The 18,291-nt window shown below is 53.7% G+C and overlaps 1 protein-coding gene across 1 annotated transcript in view; it reads left to right on the forward strand.

Annotated features, from left to right (window-relative positions):
- Window positions 1–17,832, forward strand: part of C1QTNF1 (C1q and TNF related 1) — a 24,703-nt gene extending 6,871 nt beyond the window's left edge. The window contains exons 2-4 of the mRNA XM_023211647.2: window positions 12,026–12,194; window positions 14,602–14,741; window positions 15,561–17,832. Coding sequence (XP_023067415.1) covers window positions 12,040–12,194; window positions 14,602–14,741; window positions 15,561–16,111 — 846 coding nt within the window. The 5' untranslated portion in view covers window positions 12,026–12,039 and the 3' untranslated portion in view covers window positions 16,112–17,832. The remainder of the gene's footprint in view (window positions 1–12,025; window positions 12,195–14,601; window positions 14,742–15,560) is intronic.
- The last annotated feature ends 459 nt before the right edge of the window (window positions 17,833–18,291 follow it).

An 18,291-nucleotide genomic window follows, 5' to 3' on the forward strand; every position in this document is an offset into this window, starting at 1 on the left:
TTTCTTTCTTTCTTTCTTTCTTTCTTTCTTTCTTTCTTTTCTTTTCTTTCTGTCTTTCTTTCCTTCTTTCTCTGTCTCTTTTCCTTCCTTCCTTCTTTTCTTTTTCTTTCTTTCTTTCTTTTTTTTGAGACAGAGTCTCGCTGCATTGTCCAGGCTGCAGTGCAGTGGTGCGATCTCGGCTCACTGCAATCTCCATCTCCTGGGTTCAAGTGATTCTCCTGCCTCAGCCTCCTGAGTAGCTGGGATTATAGGCACGCGCCACCACACCCAGCTAATTTTTGTATTTTTTAGTAGAGACGGGGTTTTACCATGTTGGCCAGGCTGGTATTGAACTCCTAACCTCAAGTGATCCACCTGCCTCGGCCTCCCGAAGTGCTGGGATTACAGGCATGAGCCACTGTGCCCAGCCCAAACATCTTTCCGTGTCAGTAAATACTTACCTATTTACAGAGACTCCTAACTGGTGCTGCTGGCTGATTCTGCCCCCCCGCCGATCCCTCCATATTACTTATTTAAATGTCTTTAGAAGGAGCACGTTTCCTGGTCTGCCACAATCCCCATCCCTCCCTATTGCTGAGTTCGCCACTCTCATCAACCACCTCATTTTTCTAGTTTCCATCATATGGATGCACTATAAATTTTTTGGGTTTTTTTGAGATGGAGTTTCACTCTGTCACCCAGTCTGGAGTGCAGTGGTGCTATTTCACCTCATTGCATCCTTGCCTCCCAGGTTCAAGCAATTCTCCTGCCTCAGCCTCCTGAGTAGCTGAGATTACAGGCATGTGCCATACCTGGCTAAATTTTGTATTTTTAGTAGAGACAAGGTTTCACCACGTTGGCCAGGCTGGTCTTGAACTCCTGACCTCAGGTGATCTGCCTGCCTCAGCCTCTCAAAGTGCTGGGATTACAGGCGTGAGCCACTGCACCCAGCCATGTATTTCATTAGACCGTCTTCCTGGACATGTAGGTGGTTTGTAACCTTGGTGAATGGAGGCAGTGGTTTCATCTCTTTGAAACAGTAGGCTTTCTGAGTGCAGATAAGAGGAGCATTTCTGGGAAAGATGGCTACGTGGCAGTCAGCATTCTGGTGACAGTGATGTACCTTGGATCTCTGTGTCCCCAGCTGGAGTTAGAGAGAGATTTGGACAGAGTTGTGGCTGGGACGTGTCATCTTTGGCTCTGTACTTGGGATTGATTGAAGGTGAAGGGAGCGTTGGAGCCCTGCTGAGAATTAGACACCGGATGCTGGTAATGCCTGAGAAATGAGATGTGGCCCCCATTTCCCAGGGGCTTGGAGTTGTGGGGACAGGAAGAGGAAACCAAGGACCGTAGACTGGTTCTTCCAGATGCTGGGGGAGGGGCACCTACAGCACACCCGGGTCTGGGCAACTTCCTGGAGGAGGTGGCCTCAGGCTGAGCTCTGGAGAATACACGATGGAGAAGGTGGAGGAGAAATGGGCATCCAGACAGAGGAAAGAGCGTGTGCCAGAGGACGAGACCTCAAGTGTGACCTGTTAGGGACTGAGTGGCTCCAGGGAGCTGGAGTGAAAGGGTCTCATGCGGCGTGGGGAAGGGCCAGATGGAAACGCTCAGGGCTTACTCCTTCCTTTATTGGCATAGGAAGCCCTCGGAGCCAGGGGTGGCATTCAGATTTGCGTTTTTCAAAGCTGCCTCTGGAAGCAGTGTGGGAGACAGATGGGAGGCAGAAAACCAGCCAGGACTGGGGAAGAAGTGATGGAGAGAAGAGGAGGCCTGCAGGGGGTTGGCGATGGATGAAATGTGGCGGGTGCAAGGAAGGTGGCATCCAAGTGGCTTGCAGGCTTCTGGCCCGGGACGCTGCGTGATGGTGTGCATTGCTTTCACCAAGCTGCAAGCCACAGGAGGAGAAGCCAGTGTGGTGAGGATGGGGGAGAAGGGGATGAGTTAATTGGGGGCTTAAAGCCTTAGGGCAGAGCAGCCCGGTGCGGTGGCTCACACCTGTAATCCCAGCACTTTGGGAGGCCGAGGTGGGTGGATCACCTGAGGTCAGGAGTTTGAGACCAACCTGGCCAACATGGCAAAACCCCGTCTCTACTAAAAATACAAAAATTAGCCGGGCGTGGTGGCAAATGCCTGTAATCCCAGCTACTTGGGAGGCTGAGGCAGGAGAATCGCTTGAACCCAGAAGGCGGAGGTTGCAGTGAGCCAAGATTGTGCCATCGTACTCCTGCCTGGGTGACAAGAGCAAAACTCCATCTCAAAAAAAAAAAAAAAAAAAAAAAAAGAGAAGTCTTAGTGCAGAGCAAAGAGGCGGTACTCAGCAGACGACTGCTTATGTGGGTCTAGACCAGTGCTGCCTGGCAGAACCTTCAGCCATGGTGCAGGGTGCTAAGAGCTGCGCCGTGTAGTATGGCAGCTATGGCAGCTGCTAGTCACGTGAGCACTTAAAATGTGGCTCCGGTGACTGAGAACTGGACGTTTCACCTTGTTTAACTGACATAGCCCCACGTGGCTCGTAGCCACTGTGTTGACTTAAACGTTTGCAAGCCCAGGTCTCAGCAGCCAGGTCAGTGGTGGGGACGTGGACTGGGGCGTTGTCAGCTGAAGATGTGGTGTAGACCAGGACAGTTCAGGTGCGGTGGCTTCACGCTGATATTCCTACCCGCTTTAGCAGGCCAAGGCTGGAGGATTGCTTGAGACCAGCCTGGGAAACATAGCGAGACCCTGTCTCTAAAACGATTTTTTTTTTTTTTAAATTAGCTGGATGTGGTGGCATGCGCTTGTAGTTCCAGCTACCCAGGAGGCTGAGATGGGAGGATCATTTGGGTCCAGGGGTTTGAAGCTGCAGTGAGCCATGATTGTACCACTGCATGCCAGCCTGGGTGACAGAAGGAGACCCTGTCTCCTAAATAAATAAATAAATAAATGTAGGAGAATTAGAAGCAAGAGGAGCTGAGAACTGAGGGCAGCCTTGGAGAGCACCGGTCTTTGGGGGTTGATCAGGAAGGCTAAACACCGGGAGACAGTGTGGGCCAAACCCCAGGGCTGAAGAAGAGGGCGGTCGACATTGGCAGATGCTTACAGGGAGCACGAAAGCGGAATGCAGAAGGGTGTTGGGTACCACGAGGGTCGTGGGTGATCGCAGCCAAATAGTCGGGGCGGGGCCGGCAGGAGGAGGGCCCGTGGGATGCTGTGCTGATTATATTCCTGACCTAGAGGCCCCAGGCTGGGGACAAAGCCCTGTCTTATGCCAGGCTTCCTCGGGAGCTGCCTGGAAAATGCTGGGGCTTATCCAGGCCCCAGACAACCAAAGACGTCCGTGCTGCTTGTAAAGGGCTGGGTGCGGTGGGGCACCAGGCCATAGTATTCCCAGGTTCTTTCTTCCCTCTGTCTTGGGAGCGGTCAGCCCCCGAGGGCGTCCCCGCTGCTGGTTCTGGGGAAGTGGGCGACGGGCCAGGCCACCTGCAGAGTGGGCCAAGGGCAGCTGTTGGTGCCTCTCCTCTCTCACACGGTTCTCAAAGCAGGGGCAAGCCTGCCGCCCGAGGCCTTCCAGCTGGGAGGTGAGCTGAGGACAGCTGCTCTACTCAAGGAAATCTTTGTTTCCACTGGGACGGAATCGGAGCTCTGGAGGCTGGGCTGGCCAAGCGCCCTGAAGGCCCGATGCCTGGCAGCTCATGCAGCCTCCTTGTTTGCAGGGCCTGGGCGAAAATTTACACCGAGTCCCACTCTTTGCTCCAGGTGAGTCCTTCCTGGTCAAGGTACAGTTGCTCCAAGATGGGAGGGAGATGCTTTAGGATGGGAGAATTCTTGGCCTGTCTTCGCTTCACTTTTTTGTCCCAAGCCAGACTTCGTTCCCATCCAGGGAAGAGGAAACTGTTGCTAATGAACTCGCAAGTAGCCCTGGAAGAGTCTGTATTCATCCATGGACTTGGGCTTTGGAAGTAACCAAATAAACACCTAAGCCTTAAAAACAAACCCTCCTTCTGCAAGACAGGGGGCAGCTTTCTGGAAATGGGAGAGAGGGAGATTGAGAGAGGAGATAGGCTCCAGGATCCGGCATCTCTCAGGAAGAGGCGTTGCTCCGCCATCTGGCCCGAATTCCTTCCATAAGGGACCCCCATCCACCACCAGGTTGAGGGGGAGAAGGAGGGTGTGAGATCAGTGGCGGCAGTGCAATTCTAGCAGGGAACATTAGCTATTAAATGGGCTTCTAGAAGAGGTAAACACACGTCACTCATCAAATGGGAGCCACTCTGCCCACCTCCTGCCCATCGCCAGAGGAGTTTCATCAATGGGCAATTAGTGTGATGAATGGCTTCTGGTGGGAAGGAAAGGGCTATGAGCAGATGTGACCTGTCAGAAGGACACCCCAACGTGGCACCTTCCTCTTTCTTGGCGCCCCAGTACCTGAGTCCTCTTGCAACAACAGGAGAGCTCTATGCTTCTCAACAGGGGAATTCTATTGATGTCAGAGCCGAGGGGGAGTGGACTCAGGGCTTCCCTTCTGGTTGGGAGGATTCTGGGGATGTTCCAAAAGTGGCAGGAGGGAGTGGCACGAAGGGGTGGTGATGGCTGAGGGGCCATTGAGGCTGTGTAGAAACCAGGAGTGTTTGGGTGCTGGGCTGAATCGTATTCTTTTTTTGGGACAGAGTCTTGCTTTGTTGCCCAGGCTGGAGTGCGGTGATGCGATCTCGGCTCAGTGCAACCTCTGCCTCCCAGGTTCAAGCAATTCTCCTGCCTCGGCCTCCTGGGTAGCTGGGATTACAGACACACACCACTGCTCCCACCTAATTTTTGTATTTTTAGTGGAGACGGGGTTTCACCATGTTGGCCAGGCTGGTCTCGAGCTCCCGGCCTCAAGTGATCTGCCCACCTCAGCCTTCCAAAGTGTTGGCATTATAGGCGTGAGCCACCATACCTGGCCTGAATCCAGTTCTTGAACTGGAAACCACTAGGTGTGGGATAAAGTCCTATCTTATGCCAAGCTTCCCTGGGAGATGAATGTAAACTAGGGGGAAGTGGGGTGGGCAATATCCAGACCCTGGAAAAGGCAGACAAAGATGCTTGTCTTGGGTGGACTGAGGTATGAGGGACAGCGGAGCCCCTGGAGGGCATCTGATACAGGCACAGGGTAGGAGGGAGAGTTGGCCTCTAGGAGCTATTCAAGCAGGCTGGGGATGGATGAGATGCGGTTGCTTGAGAGGAAAGGGTCTAAATGCCTCCCAGATTTCTGGCCTGCTGTTTGTTCACAGTTATTGCTTCCTCCCCAGTGGCTTCATTTTAATCTAGAACAGAGCTGTCCAACAGAACTTTCTGCAATGATTGAAATGTTCTATTCTATACTTTCCAACATGGTAACCACTAGCTACATGTGGCTTTTTATTTTTATTTTTTGAGACAGGGTCTTGCTCTGTTGCCTAGGCTAGGGCACAGTGGCAAGGTCGTGGCCCACTACAGCCTCAACCTCCTGAGATCAACCAATCCGCCTGCCTCAGCCTCCAGAGTAGCTGGGACTACAGGTGCACATCACCATGCCTGGCTAATTTTTGCATTTTTTTGTAGAGATGGGGTCTTGATATATTGCCCAGGCTGATCTTTAACTCCTGGGCTCAGGCGATCCTCCCACTTTGGCCTCCCAAGGTGCTGGGATTACAGATACGAACCACGGTACCTGGCCTACAAGTATTAATAGTTATTGAATGCTTGAAATGTGGCTAGTGTAGCTGAAGAACGGAATTTTGAATTTTCTTTCATTTTAATTAATTCAAATTTAAATAGCCACACATAGCAGCCACTGTACCGGACACTACAGTTCTAGAATGTTACCCAGTTAGCATTTTAATTCAACATGTGTTATTCTGTCTTGAGCTATAATTGGGTACGTGTCTGCTTCCTTCACTAGCCTGTTATGTTCTTGAGGTCAGGGAATAGATTTAATTTATGGTTGAATCACTTCCTCCCAAGCCCTTGCACAATGCCATGCAAATCATGGGCATTCAGTAAACCCAGCCTGTGTTAGATTGTCAGCTGAGAGGGCAGCTTGGACTTGTCTGCCAAGGCTCCTTCCAATTCAAGGAGATTATAGGCTTCTTGCCTCTCAGAACAGCTGCTCACCTGATGAGGATTAAAGAAAAAGGAAAACGGTGTTTACAGAATGCTTTTGTCAAAAGGCCCTGCGCTGGGTGGAGCGTCAGGACAAAACCCAGGCACACAGTAGCAGAACTTCAGGGTTCCGCTGTCAGCACACAAGCATGACAGCGTGGAGGTGAAACAAAAATATAACAGGACCCACTTATTTATTTATTTATTCACCACGCCCAGCTAATCTTTGTTTTTGTTTTTGTTTTTTTTGAGATGGAGTCTCACTCTGTCACCAGGCTGGAGTGCAGTGGCATGATCTCGGCTCACTGCAAGCTCTGACTCCCTGGTTCAAGCAATTCTCTTGCCTCAAGCTCCCAAGTAGCTGGGATTACAGGCACGCGCCACCACGCCCAGCTAATTTTTGTATTTTCTGGATGGTCTGGATCTCCTGACCTCGTGATCCACCCGCCTCGGCCTCCCAAAGTGCTGGGATTACAGGCATGAGCCACTGTGCCCAGCCAATAGGCCCAATTTGAAACAAATATAAGGAATCATGAACGTATGTGTAACTAGTGTCTCCTTAAAGGATCTACCACAGATCCATGAGGCCTGTGAAGGGATAAAAATTATTATTATTATTATTATTGCTGCAGGGTCTGACTGTCACCCAGGCTGGAGTGCAGTGGTGTGATCATGGCTCACTGCAGCCTTGACCTCCTGGACTCAGGTGCTCCTCCTACCTCAGTCTCTTGAGCAGCCACTGGGACTACAGGTGCACACCACCATGCCTGGCTAATTTTTATGTTTTTGGTAGAGATGGGGCTTCACCATGTTGCCCAGGCTGGTCTTGAACTCCTAGGCTCAAGCAATTCTCCCACCTTGGCCTCCCAAAGTGCTGGGATGACAGGTGTGAGCCACCGCATGTGACCAAGGGATACAATTTTTTTTTTTTTTTTTTTTTTTGAGACAGAGTTTCACTCTGTTGCTCAGGCTGGAGTGCAGTGGTGTGATCTCAGCTCACTGCAACCTCCGCCTCCTGAGTTCAAGCAATTCTCCTGCCTCAGCCTCCCGAGTAGCTGGGACTACAGGCCTACGCCACCACGCCCAGCTAATTTTTGTATTTTTAGTAGAGACGGGGTTTTGCCATGTTGGCCAGGCTGGTCTCGACCTCCTGACCTCAGGTGATCCATCTGCCTTGGCCTCCCAAAGTGTTGGGATTACAGGCGTGAGCCACCGCGCCCGGCTGCGATACAAATTAACAGGGAAGTGTCCTCAGGCTTCCTGTCCTCCTCTACGTCCTGCGTGTAGCCTGGTTTCTCTTTTCCGGCCTCCCTCCTCCTGTAAAGGGGGATGTGTTCTTGTTCAGGAGAAGGTCTGGTGTAGGTGGATGGTGTGGGGTTGGGGAAGGGACGCTGAAGAGCGGCTGGTCCTCAGGGACATGGAGGGGAGGAAAATGGTCGCCGAATTACCATGGAAATTGGCTCTTATTTGCAGGATTTGGGAAAGGCAAGTAAAGAGCTTGAGTCATGCTGGAACTGTCTTCAGCTGCCTTGACACCGATGCAGCCTGGAGACTGGGCCACGTTGATCTGGATTCGTGTGGGTTTCACACCACTGGTCAAGATGTGCTCGGGGCACTTTCCTGGAACTGCCTAACACGTTCTTCCAGATAATGGGACACGGCCTCCCCACCGTAGGGGGATTTTTGCTGGAAATCACGAATAGTGATCTGGAGCCAAGTTTGGTTAGATGTTGGGCAATCCTGTTTTTGCCCAAAAGTGACTAAAATGATCATAATGTTATAACGCTGGCGTTGCTGTGGGATTTGGTAAAATGATTCTTAAGATCTTTTCAAGAAGGAAAGATTTCAATCTGGGTTTGCTCTGACTCCAAAGAGGAGGCCTTTGAGGGGATCCACTACCACCAAAGCAGCCTTCTCCCTATCAGCTTGAGCCTGGGGCTGGCTTTCTGCTGGGCTTTCGCAGCTCCACCCCCCACCCCCCCCACCCCTCCCCCCGCCACGTCCAGGTGACAGCATTGTTCCTAACCCAGCTGCATCCTGGATCCCATCTCTTCTGATCAAGGTGTGGAAAATCCCTTTGCTAGACTAGAAAGAAAGAGACCAACATAAAAACAAGTGCTGGTGCTTAGCTAGGGGTAGTTCTGCCCCCAAGGAACAGGCATATTACCGTGTTTGGAGACATTTTTCATTGTCATAACTAGAGGTGGTGATGCTATTGGCATCTAGTGTGGACAGTCCAGGGTTACTGCTAAGCATCCTGCAGCACATAGGCTAGCCCCCCATCACAGGGGATTATCTAGGCCCAAACCTCAATGGTGCCAGGGTTGGCATCAGGGTGGCAAACACCTGTAATCTCAGCACTTTGGGAGGCAGGTGGATCACCTGAGGTCAGGAGTTCAAGAGTAGCCTGGCCAACAAGGTGAAACCCTGTCTCTACTAAAAATACAAAAATTAGCCAGGCTTGGTGGCGCATGCCTGTAATCTCTGCTACTAGGGAGACTGAGGCAGGAGAATAACTTGAACCTGGGAGGTGGAGGTTGCAGTAAGCCGAGATCATGCCACTGCACTCCAGCTTGGGTGACAGAGCGAGACTCCATCTCAAAAAAAAAAAAAAAAAAAAAAAAAACAAAAAAACACCAATGGTGCCAGGGTTGAGAAACCACAGAGTAGAATAAGCCAAGGTAGCTTTGTAATACCTTTTGTAGTTACTTTCCAACCTCTCTGAAATAAACGTGTGTGTGTGTGTGTGTGTATAAATATGTATATGTGTATATATGTATAAACGTGTGTATATATATAAAAATTTTGGGGTTCAGGAAAAAATGTTTAAAGAGAGGAAAATCTTTTTTCCTTTTAACTGGTACAAGTTTGCCACTTAAAAGGAAAAAACAGAGTAATTATTAAGGCGCCAAGGAGAAACAGAGGAAATACAGAAATAGAGAAATAAACAAATTTAGAGAATTCAATCTGACAAATATTTGCTGAGCACCAGTGACATTCGGGGTGCTGCAGGATGCTTGGCTGGGGGACGTCCCAGCCCTGGAGGAGGTCACCCACGGTCTGCTGAGTAGACTTTCATAGGCTAGACAAACTCTCTGCAGTAGGAGACAATAGGAAAAACAAAATTATGGTGCCCACCTATGATCCCAGCACTTTGGGAGGCCAAGGCAGGTGAATTGCTTGAGCTCAGGAGTTTGAGACCAGCCAGGGAAACACGGTGAAACCCTGTCTTTACGAAAAAAAAAAATTTAGCTGGGCATGGTGGGGCATGCCTGTAGTCCCAGCTACTTGGGGTGTTGAGGCGGGCAGATGGCCTGAGCCTGGAGGGTTGAGGCTGCAGTGAGGCAGAGTGAGACCTTGTGTCAAAAAAGAAACCTAAAACCGACGATGGAGAAATTTTCCCAGTTGAGAGGCCTGGGAAGGCTTCAGGAAGAATATGAGACCTTGAGTTGGGTGTTGAAGACATGGTGGGCAGGATTTTATTGTCATCTGTTGTCGGCCTGAGTTCAAATGCAACCACCCTGCTCAAAAATCAGTCTTGGCCTAGTGTGGAGGATCAAGCCTGTAATCCTGGCACTTTGGGAGGCCAAGATGGGCAGATCACTTGAGCCCAGGAGTTTGAGACCAGCCTGGGCAACATGGTGAAAATCTGTCTCTATTAAAAAAAAAAAAAACACCAAACAATTAGCTGGGTGTGGTGGTGTACAGCTGCAGTCCCTTCTCCTTGTGAGGCCGAGGTAGGAGGATGACTTGAGTCCAGGAGGTAGAGGCTGCAGTGAGCTGAGATTGCACCACTATACTCAGCCTGGGTGACAGAGTGAGATCCTGTCTCAAAAACAAAACAACAGAATTTTAAGCTAATTAGCTTCTCCCAGTCTCTGTTTTCTCATTTACAAATTTGGTACAGTAATGAATGAATATTGTCTCTCTAGAGGATTGTGGGGCCATCTGTGATGGGATAAAAATTATTAATGAGGAAGTGTTCTCAAACCTAACCAGACTGATGGCTGGAGAGATAACTTAGATGTGCATTTTATAAATTAACATGTGCATTTACAAATTAACACACTCTCTTTGGCAAGTGGTGGGAGGTATCAGAGATTTTGGGTGGGGGCTGGCCTAAGCAGCCCCTTGGTCATCGGGACGGTCTGTGGGCCCTGACGCATGGGAGGGACAGCTGGCTGGTAGGACACTTGGAGGTGGGTGCTCCAGCTAAGACACTGCAGGAATGGGCGGGGGCCATGCAGTGGGGTGAAGACTGGGTGTAGGTGTGTGTGACGGGAGGAAAGAGGTTCGGGGGGCCCACCTTGCTCTCCTCACTCTCACCTCGGAGGCTCCATCACGAGAGCCTTGGGCTCCAGATCTTCCCCTGCAATGTTGACTTGGTGTGAAGGCTCTGCGGGGAGCCCTTCGGACCTCACTCAAGAGCCCACTAAAGGCCGGGCGTGGTGGCTCACGCCTGGAGTCCCAGCACCTCGGGAGATTACGTGCACTTCTCACCCACCTTCTCACTGGGTGGCTGTGTGTTGAATGAGGTGTCCCCACAGGGCCTGAGACATTTCGAGTTTTACATTTTGGTGACAAAGAGGGGTTACAGTTGACCACAGTCGCTATGCCCTCGGTGGGGAGGTTTTCGGCCCACCTGAAACGGCTGGGCATGTGACTCCTGATGCCAGATTTCTGGGCGAGGGGAGCGAGCCGCTCACAGGGTGGCAGGTGGGCGTTCATCTAATGCGGGCCCAAGCGCCGACCCTCGCGGGCTTCCTGGACTCCCCACCTCCGTGAGCACCCCTTTCTAGAAGGACTGTCCCAGTACTGGATGAAGAGGGTCCTGCCCCAAGCTTTTGCCAAAAGCTCTGGGAGTGAGGGACGTGGGGTGAGCTTCCTGGAAGGATGACTGCTCTCCGGGGCTGGGCTTGGCACATCCCTAAAGTAGATGCCAAGGACACTCGCTGATGCGCCGCCTGGAGGCTGGAAAGCAGCTTGCAGCTGCCTTCCTACTCACCTGCCCATCGGTGAAGGACCTGGTCATTGAGCCAGCTTTGCTTTGAGTTAAGGGATGATGATCATTCAAAGCTTACTTGGGATTTTTCTTACTGTCCTAAAAGGGGTGGTAAACAATTGTCTGTGGGGCCAATGGCTGATGGACTTTCCTTCCCGAGAGGCTGGGTGGGCAGAGACAGCACCTTGCTCAGCAACCCCTCAACACCAGCCTGACTGGCTGAAGCTCTGGGAGCAGAGTGTGTGTGCACATGTGAAGGTGTGTGTACATGTGAGCACATGTGTGCATGAGTGGATGTGCATTCATGTGAATGTTGAGTATGCGTGCGTGCATGTGATGTGGGTATATGTGCATGTGAATGTGTGCATGTGTGTGCATGTGTGTTGAGTGCATGTATGTGGATTGCATGTGTGTGCATGTGTTGTGTGTGGATTGCATGTATGTGAATGTGCATGTGTGCACGTGTGTTGAATGTGGATTGCATGTATGTGAATGTGTGCGTGTGGGCTGCCTGTATATGTGCACGTGTAGTGGATTGCATGTATGTGAATGTGTGCATGTGGATTGTATGTGAGTGCATGTGATGGTATATGTGTGTCTCATCACACTACAGGACAGGAGAGGACAGCAGAGACTGCGCAGGCCAAGTGTCGGCTTCCCTTGAAAGGTTGTGAAGGACTCTGGATGGCATCATGTGTATTGTGTGCATGTGAATGTGTGGGTTGCATGTGTGTGCATGTGTGGATTGCATGTGTGTGGGTTGCATGCATGTGCGTTGTGTGCATGCATGGGTGTGTGAGAGTGGTTGTCCTCTCAGAAGCTGTGTAACTGCAGCATTTCCCAGTGGCATGAGTCTGGGGAAGCACCTCTGATTTCCAGGCTGTTCCTCTGTGTAGCTGCTTCCTAACTTCGTACCTTCCCCGTGTGTTTCTTTCCCACCAGGGCCCAGGAGGAAGATGGGCTCCCGTGGACAGGGACTCTTGCTGGCGTACTGCCTGCTCCTGGCCTTTGCCTCTGGCCCGGTCCTGAGCCGTGTGCCCCACGTCCAGGGGGAACAGCAGGAGTGGGAGGGGACTGAGGAGCTGCCCTCCCCACCGGACCATGCCGAGAGGTGAGGGGCCACGAGGGTGTCATAGCAGGATCTCTGGCTCTGGCCAGGCTGAGCCTGGGGCTCGGGGCCTCTGGGGGAGCTGGTTCACTGTGAGATGTGAAGGCGAGAAAGCCAAAGCTGAGCCGTGGCCCTGCTGGAGGCTGGTCCTGCAGGACGGACGAGCTATTCCTCCTTTCAGTGGCTTGGGCACCTCACCTGAAACTTGACAGTGGTCCAGCCTCACCACAAGCCGAAAGGAGCAGGGTCTGCAAGTGGCTTTGCAGCTGCCCTCTTAAGTAAAGAGCAGACCAAGCTCCCAAATCCACCCTCCAGTTTTTGTCTTTTCCTTCTCACTTTGCTGAGAATGTCCGCTGGGGTTCTAGGCACCACTTGGAGGCAGGGAGAGATGGAGCATGGCCTTAGGAGAGATGCTGGACCAAGAGCTGGTGTCCACGGCCCATGCATCTCATCGCACTGCAGGATAGGAGAGGACAGCAGAGACCGGGTGGGCTAAGTGTCGGCTTCCTTTGAAGGGTTGTGAAGGACTCTGGATGGCATCTGCCCTCGTGTCTATGACCTGCAATGACAGACTCCAGCAGACCTGGGACATTTCCTAGGGAAGCCGAGTGCTTTATCCAACTGCCATGCATCCAGCGTGAGGTCCTGGAGACCCAGCGACAGCTCAAGCCTGGCTTGGAGTCTTTTCGTTATTTTGAGCGTTGGGCTGACTTGATACTTGAGGCTTCAGGCTAACTTTAGTGTACAATGGGATTGGACAGGATTTGAGGCTGAGTCACACCATTCTGTTCTTTCTTCCTCTCCCTCCTCTTTCTTTGATTGAGCCCCTCCTATCAGTCAGGCCATCCCCCAGGCACGGGGACACATGACTGGCACAGTCCTGGCCTCCAGGACCTCTGAGGCCGAGAGGGAGAACGACCCATGAGAGACAGTGCAGTGTGGTGGAGGGGTGCACCCATGATGCTGGAGGCAGGGTCAGGAGAGGGAGGAGCGGGACAAGACTGAAGAGGAGTGAACTAGGTCTCGAAGGACACCTGGGGGCCTCCCAGGTGCAGAAGGAGGGGAAAGTCACCTGGTAGCCGGAATGGGGTGTGCAGAGGCATGGTTGGCAGTGTTTGTCAGGGCTGGTGGGTGGCTTGGGATGGTGAGACCCAGTGCTGGAGGCTAAAGGCTGAAGGACAGGAGGGCAGTTGAGCCCAGAGGCAGCTGGGTCTAGTTGGGGAGGGTCTCACCTGAACGAAACCCTAGAAAGAACAAGAGGGGTCATGGGAAAGCTTAAATTGGACAGTGTTCTCGGAAGAATGCCGGAGGGAGGCAGCAGAGAGGATGAGCTGGTGCGGGGAGAGGCAGATTCCAAGCGAGAGTCGAAATGGCAGGGGTGCCTCAGAGACAATGAGGGCCCCGGGCTCAGGTCTGGAGGTGCCTTGAGGCTGGGGGCCCAGGACTCTGCTGAAGGTTTCGGCGGGGGGAGTTGGGGGTGACGCCGAAGGCTCCACCCTGGGCACCCGCTGATGCCAGGAACAGATCTCAGAAAGAGAAGATTCCAGAGACGAAGGGATGGGGACAGGGGTTTTTGTTTTGCACACATGACATTTGTGGGGCCTGTTGCATCTCCTGATGGAGACTTCTGGTGAGAAGTTTGAAGTCGAGGTCTGGGGCTTAGGAGGGAGGTGGGGGTGAGATGTCCATCTGGGAGTCCTGGGCTTGTGGGTAGCTGAACGTAGGGCGCAGAGATCCATTTCCTGGAGAGTCTGGGGTGTAAAAGTGGGAGCAGCATTAGATAAGGGGCTGGCCCATCCAGGGGGACTTTGCTGCCCCCTTGGGTCTGTGCAGCTCTACAGCCTGGGCAAGAAGAGCCACAAGCCAGAGCACACACGATACCGCGAGGGGCCGCGAGGTGGCAGCCAGGAGCCGTCGCCATGCATCCTGCCCGCAGGCCGGTCCTTCCAATGTCAGGTTGGAAACGTTAGTGTCTCTCCAGCGGCCGCAGCTGAGAGGAATCCTAAAGGTCCAATTGAACCTTCTCATTCACAGACCAGTCAGCTTCATATGTTATTTTCTAGCATCACGGATACACGATAGGGAGTCCTGGCACTGTCTTGTGTCACCCAAGACCCTCTCCTAGACGTGTGGATTCTTCCCAAGCAGCCACCGTCTTGCGTGGCGCTCAGTTGATCGCCGTGTGTGTTTCCAGGACTGTCATTGCCTTTAACAAAGGACAGGGGGCTTGTTCTGTAGTGAGGATCCCAGAGTGGGCCGTGAGCCCACCAGCATGAACACAGAGCTTTGTGGGCCCAGGTGAGAGAGGGAGAAGGTGGGTCAGGCCCACCAGACCCACTGGCGGTGGAAGAGGGAAGCGTTGCCAGGCCCGAGAGTTCCTGACTTTCACTGTGATGCATTATTCCCTCAGGGCTGAAGAACAACATGAAAAATACAGGCCCAGCCAGGACGAGGGGCTCCCTGCTTCCCGGTGCTTGCGCTGCTGCGACCCCGGTACCTCCATGTACCCGGCGACCGCCGTGCCCCAGATCAACATCACTATCTTGAAAGGTCAGACGGCTGCAAAGACGAGCACAGGGGTGTCCAGGGCTGCTCTGTGCTGATCTGGAGGAAGGGATGGAGTCGCTAGGGTGGGGCTGGGCGAGAGCAGAAGGGCTCCCTCGGGACACGGAGCAGAGGCAGGCAGGCTGTCATCTAGAGGGGAAGGCACAGGAGATTGATTTTGAGGCTCTGGCCCTTCCCCAAGAGGAGGGGTTGGAAAGGGGCCCGCAGGACCTAGAGCAGGAGAGGGAGCCCAGTGGCTGCTTGGGGCCTCGTCCTTCCAGTTGTATGTGGACGCCTGGCTTCTAGGCCCTTTGATTTGGGGCTTGGTGCCCCAGCCTGCTTTCTGAAATGCCACCCGCTTGCCCCGGTCCTGCACACGGCAGATAACTCCGCACAGCCCCATGAAATCGAACTGCGAACACTTGCAGCCTAGATCCTGAGCCGGCCCAGACATCTGGAGTTCATTTGCTGAGTGAGCCATGGGTCTGGCCGCAGAGCCCGTTGCTTTTGGACGAACCTGTATGTTCTTTTTTTTTTTTTAACCAGGGCTTTCCAGAAGGAAAAAAAAAATATTGCTTCTCGGCAAAAATAGAACCGTCCTTGAGGTTGAGTCTGTTTGCTTGGCCAGTTTGGGAATCAAAATATCCCTGTGCCAGGCTGGGAAGCTGCCCGTGGTGGTGGGCTGGGGGCAGGAGTGAAGCTTCTGCCAGGTCAGGGCTGTGAGGACGAATCAGGACTGCGCCAGGGACCAGAGCGTGAGCAGCCAAGGCTCAGGACACCACCGGATTACTCCATTAACAGCACATGTCTTCCCGTCCCTTTTAGGGGAGAAGGGTGACCGCGGAGATCGAGGCCTCCAAGGGAAATACGGCAAAACGGGTTCAGCAGGGGCCAGGGGCCACACTGGACCCAAAGGGCAGAAGGGCTCCATGGGGGCCCCCGGGGAGCGGTGCAAGAGCCACTACGCCGCCTTCTCGGTGGGCCGGAAGAAGCCCATGCACAGCAACCACTACTACCAGACGGTGATCTTTGACACGGAGTTCGTGAACCTCTACAGCCACTTCAACATGTTCACTGGCAAGTTCTACTGCTACGTGCCCGGCATCTACTTCTTTAGCCTCAACGTGCACACCTGGAACCAGAAGGAGACGTACCTGCACATCATGAAGAACGAGGAGGAGGTGGTGATCTTGTTCGCGCAGGTGGGCGACCGCAGCATCATGCAAAGCCAGAGCCTCATGCTGGAGCTGCGGGAGCAGGACCAGGTGTGGGTGCGTCTCTACAAGGGCGAGCGCGAGAACGCCATCTTCAGCGAGGAGCTGGACACCTACATCACCTTCAGTGGCTACCTGGTCAAGCACGCCACCGAGCCCTAGCTGGCCGGCCACCTCCTTTCCTCTCGCCACCTTCCACCCCTGCTCTGTGCGGACCCCAGGGCTCGGCACCAGGCTGACCCCACCGCCTCTTCCCCCATCGCTGGATTCCGCCTCCCTGGCTTTGGCCAGTTCAGTGAGATGCCCTGCACGCACGGAAAGCCAAAGCGGCCGGTGCTCCCAGATGCGGTAGCCTCTGGAGAGAGCTGAGGGCAGGTGAAATGACCAGGGCGGGGCGCCCGCGAGAACCCTCAGGGACCTTCCGCTGCCCTCTCAGCACACATCCTCAAGTGGAGCCCGCACAGCGAGATGCGGGTGGCGGCAGGGCATCCCAGGGTGCAGCGCCGGAGCTCCAGTCCTTGGAAATAATTAGGCAAATTCTAAAGGTCTCAAAAGGAGCAAAGTAAACGGCGGAGGACAAAGAAAAGCGCTGTTATTTTTGTCTTTCCAGCCAGCCTGCTGGCTCCCAAGAGAGGGACTTTTTCAGTTGAGACTCCACTTAAGATCCAAAGTTAAAGCCCTGGGGTCAGGGGAGGGGCTGGGGACAGGAAACTACCTCTGGCTTCATTCTTTTAAGCCATGTAGGAATTTTCTTGAGGGACAGGTGGACCCTGACATCCCTGTGGCCTTGCCCAAGGGCTCAGCTGATCTTTCTGAGTCACAGCTGCGGGGTGATTGGGGCTGGGACCGCAAGCGTCACCCTCCCAGAGGGACAGCTGAGCCCCCTGCCTTGGCTCCAGGCTGGTAGAAGCAGCCAAAGGGCTCCTGACAGCGGCCAGGGACCCCTGAGTCCCCCAGGCCTGCAGATGTTTCTATGAGGGGCAGAGCTCCTGGTACATCCATGTATGACTCTGCTCCACCCCCCTGCCACCCCAGAGCCCTGGGGGGGGGTCTCCATGACTGCCACCCTGGCATCTACTTTCTGTGCCGCCTGCCACACGAATCAGCCCCAGAAGGCCCTGGGGCCTTGGCTTCCGTTTTTTATAAAACACCTCACGCAGCTCTGCAGTCTCCCGTCTCCTCGTGGGCTAAGCATCCCCATTTCCACATGTGTTGTGTTGGCTGGCAGTGAGGCTGATCCCGACCCCTTCCGCCCCCACCACCCTCATCCAGGTCTCTGACCAGTAGCCTGACAGGGGCTTTTTCTAGGCTTCAGAGCAGGGGAGAGCTGGAAGGGGCTGGAAAGCTCACGCTTGCCTGTTTCTTCCGACTCTGTGAGCCTCAGTCCTGAGACCAGAGTCAAGAGGAAGTGCACGTCCCAACCACCCGGGTCAGGATTCACTCTCAGGAGCTGGGTGGCAGGGGAGGCAATAGCCCCTGCGGCAATTTCAGGACCACCTGGAGCAGGGCTGCGGTGTCTCTGCGGTGCTCTGGCCCTACCCATGGCCGCCACGTTTACTGATCTCCAGGAACCCCGCAACCCCTCTCCACCTCACCCCACGTTGATGCCCAGGGCCATTCTTGCTACTTGCTGGGCCCCCAAAGCTCCACTGCCGCTCTTCCTTCCCCCATCCCCCACCTGGTTTTGACTAATCCTGCTTCCCTCTCTGGGCCTGGCTGCCGGGATCCGGGGTCCCTAAGTGTCTCTCTTTAAAGAACTTCTGCGGGTCAGACTCTGAAAGCCGAGTTCCATGTGTGTGTCCGGAAGCAGAGCGCCACACTTGCTGCTTAAGCTCCCCCGGCTCTTTCCAGAAAACATTAAACTCAGAATTGTGTTTTAAGCATCCTGCCTCGTCAGTTTGCTCATTAAACTGAATTGTCGTCGTCTTCTCCTCTCCACCTAAAGTCCACTCCTGCCTCGGAGGCCCTCAGCTTCATACCTGGGGACGTTGGCACCCAGCAGGCACATGCTGGACCCTGAGTTGCCTCGCTCCTCCCGGGGGTGCAGCCTCCCATGGGTGGGGCAGCCAGAGCGTGTTTCAACTGCAGCTGAATGTGTGCCCGAGTCGGACGCCTGGGGCCTGGGTAGGTCTGGGCACTTGTGAGAGGTGGGTGGGAGGCAGGGGCTTGCTCTCCTGAGCAGGACCACACTGTCCCCCAGGAGGGAGAGAAACTGTGGAGGTAGCAGCTTGGCTGTGGCTTTGCAGCCTGGACACTATCCCTTTCCCAGGGCTGCCGTGGAAACCGGGGTTAAGGCATGGGTGGCATAAGGCTCTAGCGGAGGTTCCTTCCTGCCCCTTCCA

The sequence above is a fragment of the Piliocolobus tephrosceles genome, chromosome 16, assembly GCF_002776525.5.
Source record: "Piliocolobus tephrosceles isolate RC106 chromosome 16, ASM277652v3, whole genome shotgun sequence".
Lineage (NCBI taxonomy): Eukaryota > Metazoa > Chordata > Mammalia > Primates > Cercopithecidae > Piliocolobus > Piliocolobus tephrosceles.